The 7,294-nt window shown below is 36.1% G+C and overlaps 1 protein-coding gene across 3 annotated transcripts; it reads right to left on the bottom strand.

Moving 5' to 3' along the window:
• Positions 1-887: 887 nt before the first annotated feature.
• Positions 888-6,244, bottom strand: LOC131021307 (proline--tRNA ligase, cytoplasmic-like). 3 transcript variants are annotated; one of them, XM_057950449.1, is made up of 13 exons: positions 6,088-6,244; positions 5,769-5,847; positions 5,577-5,662; positions 5,154-5,246; positions 4,907-5,023; positions 4,454-4,641; positions 4,092-4,158; positions 3,330-3,452; positions 3,068-3,220; positions 1,858-2,142; positions 1,469-1,687; positions 1,297-1,390; positions 888-1,195 (listed from the first exon to the last, which is right to left on the bottom strand). In XM_057950449.1, exons 2-13 carry the CDS (start codon positions 5,824-5,826, stop codon positions 1,131-1,133), a joined length of 1,548 nt encoding a protein of 515 aa, XP_057806432.1. In that variant the 5' UTR covers positions 5,827-5,847; positions 6,088-6,244; the 3' UTR covers positions 888-1,130. The 3 variants fall into 3 exon arrangements, with proteins under 3 accessions (XP_057806432.1, XP_057806425.1, XP_057806439.1); XM_057950442.1 differs by having other exon boundaries at positions 5,739-5,847; XM_057950456.1 differs by lacking the exon at positions 6,088-6,244 and having other exon boundaries at positions 5,752-5,812.
• Positions 6,245-7,294: the final 1,050 nt, after the last annotated feature.

The following is a 7,294-nucleotide window of genomic DNA, read 5'->3' on the forward strand; positions in this document are numbered from 1 at the left end:
TCTCTGTGTAAATGTTTGAATTGCGAAAAACAATTTTTTTGTTACATTTGAGATTTGAACTCACTACCATGAATTCATCCAACAAGGTGATGAATCAACCGTCGATCTTGATAATCTAAGGGCTAAAAATGATTCTTATTTCGTGAGAAATGAGAATAATGAATAAGTCGATATATAGTGTTGAATAAGGCAATATAAAGTGTTGAATAACAATATTCCGTTAATTAATAAAAAAATTGTTTCCTCCAGGATTCGAACCAGGTAAAATTTTGGCCCCTCTAAATAAATATCAGCCATAAGATTTGAAAATCTAACATTCCAAATCCATTCTCATTTCTCACCACATTGTTCATTCTCATTGAAACCTGTACTTATAGTAGAAATAAATATATAAAAATAAAATGCACGAAAAAAAAAGAATAAAACATCATTTAAAACAAAAGAAATGTAATATTCTTACAAAAGTGGAAATAAATATAAAAAATAAAATAAATAAAATACAGGGAAAACATATATATTAAAAAAAACACTATCATTTTTTATCTATTTGATCAATAATTATTATCGTAAAAAAAATTAGTTTTTGAAACATTACATTTTTTTCAGGTTGATTATTACTTTTCATTATAACAATAATCATTTTTAAATATTGCGCCCAGCTCGACCCGATTGTACAAAAGACCAACTCTTTTCTATAAAGATGGACATTCTAAATTAGAAGTTATAAATATGGGCAATTTTGCCCGCAACGCCTTTTTTCATGAAATATGAAACTTTTTACTAATACAGTAGAGATTTACTAGATGACAATCTAAGAAAAAAAATGTTCAAACGACTTTAAGCAAATCTTCATAGATAAAGGCGAAAAAACCAAACATGAGCAAACATTGAAACAGTAAAATATCACCAAAAATAATTAAAATCTAGAATTTAATCAATCCATACAATGAGCCAAGTTTTCTCAAAGCATCTTTTTTCAGCAAAAAGATCCGGAAACAAAAATAAATATAAAAAACAAACAAAAACTACATGCTATATTCGAAAGTGTTCCAAGTCACCTAAAAGCCAAATTGCCTTATCATTGTTGACAATGACAGCCAGTTTGAAGATGAGATACATTATAGATGGAATCAGTAACTTCTTCCCCAGTAGGTCCACTTTTTAGCATGCTTACCGGATGCGAAGCACAAGGTACCTGCATAAGCATAATACAATATTATAAGAACAAGTTTGAATGTGCTGACTATGTATGAGAATAATAGCACTTTATCTTATGAGAATTGTATGAGATAGTACCTTCAGGGAGTGCAGGCTGTTCGAATGGAGAACATAGAGACTTGGCCGCACCCATTTCTCCCTTGGTGCGCGTCTTCACATCCTTCTCCACCTCCTGAGGCGAGAACAACAGTTAACGAATATCGTATGGAAGTAGTAACTGTATTGGGCCGTTGAAAGTAAAGTAACATACCTCCTCATCGCACCATGGGGCCAGAATCATCTTTTTCTGGGAAAGTGCTTCCGCAAATTCTTCCCAGGTATATACAGTGTGGATGCAGGTATCTCGTTTTTGCTTAGCAGCATCAAAGAGACTTTGTTGGATATTATCGAGCATCACTCTAACTTGCTCGACCAAATCAGCCATGGGAATATCATTTTTAGATGAATTATCACGTCGGACAGCACGGACCTGGCAAAATGAGAAATCCACAAGTAGGAATGAATAAATGAAGGTGGATTACAAACAGCAGTCAACAGTGGTGTCTGGCTTATATTTAGCCTGAATGATTAGGAGGCTAGCAGCTGGGATAAAGCAACAATACAGACACAAAACGAGAGTAAGATGTGGTCTTTTCATACCTGATTGTTTGCTAAGTCCTTTGGTCCTATTTCGATTCTTAGAGGAACACCTTTCATTTCCCAATGAGAATACTTCCATCCAGGTGAATAATTATCTCTGTAATCAGCCTCAGCGCGAATTCCTGCTTCATTCAAGGATTTTACAGTGGATGCACATGCATCAAAGATCCCCTGAGTGTCTGCATCCTTGTAGGGCACAGGGACTACAATTACTTGGAGAGATGCTACTTTAGGAGGCAGTACCAAGCCTTTATCATCCCCGTGAACCATTATCATCACCCCTATCTGTGCCATAAATTCATCACAAAGAAATGGGTGTAAGGGACAAGAAAATGGCAATGAAAACCCAAATCAAGTATGCAGTAAGAAACTTGAATATGCAAAAAATCAGTTTAAGAATACAAAGTGTAGAAACTCAAAACTCAAATCTAAAATTTCCTCCACCCCATATTTCATTGTCAAACTCTTATTTTTCATGTCAGATAGTACTTTCTTGAGGACTTTATGATAACATAAATGACAATGCATTTTATTCACAATCAAATGAATAGTATTCTAATCTCTCCCCCCTCCCCCTAAAGAATATTACTCCCTCCATCCACAAAACATCTCCCTAAGGAGGGTGGACACGAGTTTTAAGAAAATCAAGTTGTGTATTTGGTGAGTGGAGAAGGAGTCCCACAAATTAGACAAAGTGGTGATAGTTAATGGAGTTATTTCTAAATATGGTGGGTCCATTAGTGGCAATATGTGTAAATAGTGGGAATTGTAAGGGTGATAATTAGTGGGGTTATTTCCAAAAATGGAATAGGAAGATGTTTCGTGGACGGGGGACTAGGGGAGTAATATATATGTAAATAACATAGAGTCTCAGTTTCAGACTTAAATTCTATATAAGCTCTTTAGGAGAAAATACATGCAGAAGCAAAATGGAGAGCAATTTCTACAATTGTTCCTGTACACATGCCAGAGGAAATGTTGCCTCAAGTGGCAAAAGGTCACCATTATTGTTTATATGCTTTAGCAAATAGCAACATATGATGAACCATATCAAAGAGGCAAGACAGAAGACGTTAGACTTGTGTATTTGTGCATAGAACTCACTATGACAAGAACATAACAACGGAAAGTTGCACGCTGGACCAAGATATAGATAACACAAAAGACCTCTGTATAGCACTTGCTATTATAAGAAAACCACAAATCATACCGTTCTCGTAGTGTAAGCCCAGGAATTCTGCCAGACCATAGCCCTTTCTCCTTTCTCATTCTCAAAATTAATCTCAAACATTTTTGCAAAATTTTGACCCAAACAGTGTGAAGTTGCCCCTTGCACACCACGACCAGTATTTGGGACAAATGCCTGTCATGAAAGGAAGCCACCACTCAGATTAGTAGGTAAGTCTCCTTCAAGGATAATTTGAAACTGAATATTATGGAAGACTAATATCCAATAACAACATTATAATGACCTCAACAGTAGTGGTATAAAGTCCACCAGCAAACTTCTCATGCTCACTTTTCTTGCCCTTAATAACTGGAACAGCCAAGAACTCTTCATATATACGTCTATAAAGTTCCAAAATGTCAAGCACCTGAACAATAGACAACCAAAGAAGAGCTATATCATGACAAGAATCCAAATCTCTTTGCCCAAAAGGCAGAATTCAATGAAGACAGATCAAGTAAAAAAGGAATATAGAACTCTTTCTCATTATTCAATTTGTATAGATGAACTATAAAGTATGCGTAATGGAAAAGATCCCAATGGGATATAATTTAGAGTGAAAAGAAACATGAATCCTCTCTTTGTTCCCATTATTTCCATCTGCACCATAATTGAAAATGTTGTCCGACTCCCATGTGATTCACAAGAGAGAAAACTTAAAACACCAGAAAGTGCACGACGCTTAAGAATCAGTTATTAGAACAAACATCACAGAGCAATGGGCTGGGAGACTTCATGGATCAAATAAGAATCACTATATTCACCTTACTTCATAGCATACAAATAGCACTAGATGACACGGTCACACGAGAAATGTATTTCCACAACCTATTAAAACATTATGCCAGAGGCAATATAAGTAAGACATCATAGCTCGCACTTAATAAAAATATAGATTCATATGGTCCCTGGATTCTGTATACTATTTCCAAGTACTTGCTCAAAGGTGTGCCTGTTGCATTCATCAGTACTTTTGGTACAAAGCATCCATCAAGCCATAAATTACCTCAGCATCTGCTTCCTCCTTTGTTGCAAAAGCAGTATGTCCTTCCTGCCAAAGAAATTCGCGGCTCCTACAAAATCACAAGCTATCGTAAATATTCTGATCATGAATAAGGAAACTTTCAACAAAATTCTATGTTTTCTTTGTCCATCACAAGGTAGGAGCTGTGATAATTCATACAAAAATAACAGTATCCTACATATCATTAGCAGCTTATAGAAAACAGGTGAAAATCCAAAATGTGAGCAACAGAGGTAGAGTTTTAAATTTGAATAACCAGCTAAACCACTTTGTAGAGCTAGCATACCACTAGACCATCACAGAAGTTAAAAAAATAAAGCATCTAATTGTGTAAGATTAAGCACCGGATAAATGGTGTAGGATTGCTGAATTCCCATCTTACAACATTACACCACTGGTTAAGTCTCAAAGGTAAGTCACGGTGCCCCCTAATCCACTTGGAGAAATATGGGTACATGACTGTTTCACTAGTTGGACGGATAGCAATGGGCACTTCTAGCTCAGACTCTCCTGACTTAGTAACCCATGCAACCTGCAAACAATCAAAACATTAGATATAACTGAAACGGTGAAACCACAACACAAAAGAACTCGTGCACAAATTTTATTAATTATGTTGCAAACAACTAAGCTTAGTACCTAAACAAGAATGAGCAGTCTGTTAGTCATTGGTATAGGGCCAAAATAGATATTGTTCCCGTTGAACTGAGCAGTGCATGCATTTTCAACATACCAACATACAAGAAAAAGGTTCGGTGTCATGAAGAACAGAAGAACCAGAATCGAAGTAATCTTACCTCAGGAGCAAACCCCTCTATATGGTCCTTCTCCTTCTGTAGGACAGTTGATGAAACAAACAGAGGGAAGTAGCAGTTCTTAATATTCATTTTCTTGATTTCAGCATCAAAGAAGTTCTGCAGAGTTATATTATAAAGAAAATTAGATATAGGATGTCATATTGAACATGAGAAAAATTAAATGACTATCAAGTCGGGTAGGGTACTAAATAAACCCATCACTCAAGATACATCCTGTAAGACTTACATGCATAATCTCCCAAATCAACATTGCCCATGGTCGCAGAATGTAACAGCCTGATATGTCATAGTATTCAATCATTTCCCCATTAACAACAACCTGCACACAACTCAAAGCAACAGAAATGAAGATCACTTTAGCGTCCAAATCTTCAATCTGTGACACGAACATGAATGACCAAATCATATGTACAAGAAATGTCACACTACTAGTGCACAAATATCATAACAGAAATAATCAAATATAACATACAATTTCTGCCACAAAAATTATCCTTCATCTCCATTAAACTATTTCCCATATGTAAGAGAACCAAACGTTTGGTGTTTCATATTCGAACCAACATCCAAAATCCCAAAGTGCATAAACACAAATCCAAAGTACATCAACACAAATACGCTAATCTAAAATGTCGGAGTGTGCTCGTACCTCAGAGTACCATTCTCCGAAGTTCTCATCCTTCTTATAAGAGAGACCCAATCCAGTCTCTTTCTTCACTTCCTTCTTCTTCCCCTCTGCAGAAATCACTCACAATTTCAGAACAAAACCAAATTAAACCGCATTTGAACAGAGTAGCTACAGAGTACACACTGGAGCCAGAGACATTTGCGTCTTTAGAACCTTTCGCCTCTTTAGAACCTTTCGCCTCTTTAGAACTCTTCGCATCCTTACCGGCCATGACAAAAGACCTTCAAAGCTCCTAATCATACAATACAAACGGAAACTAATTCAATTTTTGGAATATATGTTTAATTGTGTCACCATTCAGAATCCACTACGTCAAGTGGAAACATCAATTGAAATCCATCAAAAAAACGCAAGCATTGCACAAGTCAAATTCCAAGCCGCGTAAAATGCAACTACAAAGCAGCAAATGAATCGAGAGAAAAAGGAAGACATAAAATAAAATCGGCAAAATATGATTGGATAAAATACGTACAAATCGTGCTCTCTGAACAACGGCGGAAGCGCCGCCGCGAGCAGTGAAGAGGAGGAGGCGATGGAGAGAATTAGAGGTTTAGGCTTTCAATCCTTATTCTTCAAAAGTCAAAAGAGAAGTGTCCCCTATTTTTATTTAGCTCTGTCTACCTATTTACTACTTTAACCTCGCAGAAGCAACTACGAATTTGCAACCCGTGCTGTGCACCATTTTGATTTTTGAGTCCATAGTGTTTATTTTTTTAAGGCATTTTAAATTTTCATTCTTATTTAAATGTGACTTAAGCAATATTTTCTTTCCTTCATAAAAAATAATTATTATTCTTTTATTATTTTGAACATTTATAAAAATTAATTTTTTTTTTTTAATTTTATATCACGTGATGAATCATTTCTCAATTCACAATATACATAAACTTGTTAGAAGGGTATTTATATTTGTTTAATAAAATTTCAGTATGCACAAATACACGTTATATCGTAATATTTTTTGATAAATTTAAGCATGAAATGATATATAAATAATTTTGGATATGGTATACCGACTTTCGATACGGTATACCGCACTATCGATACGCTCTGAAGCACCAGTACGTTTTTCACCCAAGCGTCCGAGTATTAATACCTTAAAAATACCAATACGAAAAAATACGCCGAAAATACGTATTTAATATGTTTTTTTTTTCGTCTTTTTTGTTTAACTTACTTTTAGGGTTGGGAAATACGTATTTAATACACGTTTTAGAGACGTTTTTTGACCCAAAAATACGTTTGACCATATTTTTTTAAAAAAAAAGAAAGAGAAAACCCTAACCTGCGTACGAATTAGACAGACGTAAACCTTCACCCTCACTCTCATTTCTCTCGCTCCAATTCCTTCACCCACCCTGCGCAAGAAGACAAGGCAGCGCCGTTCTCCGCCACCGGTCTGGACCGCGGCCGCCGCCGCCTTCTGGACTGCTGTCGTGACAGCGACTGTTGTGGACCGCCGCGCCGCCGCTTCTCTAGGACCAATTCGTGGTATGTTTAGAATTGCTCAGATTATCCAATTCGTGGTATTTTTTGGGGATTGAATCTTTGATTTGTGTGAGGTTGGGTGAGTGGGTTAATAAATAATTGATTGTTTATTGGTATTGGGGTATATTGGCGGTGGGTTTGATATTGGGCTGGGTGACAGATGGATTAATTAGGCTAATTTTGTGTAGATT

The sequence above is a fragment of the Salvia miltiorrhiza genome, chromosome 1 (genome assembly GCF_028751815.1).
Source record: "Salvia miltiorrhiza cultivar Shanhuang (shh) chromosome 1, IMPLAD_Smil_shh, whole genome shotgun sequence".
NCBI lineage: Eukaryota > Viridiplantae > Streptophyta > Magnoliopsida > Lamiales > Lamiaceae > Salvia > Salvia miltiorrhiza.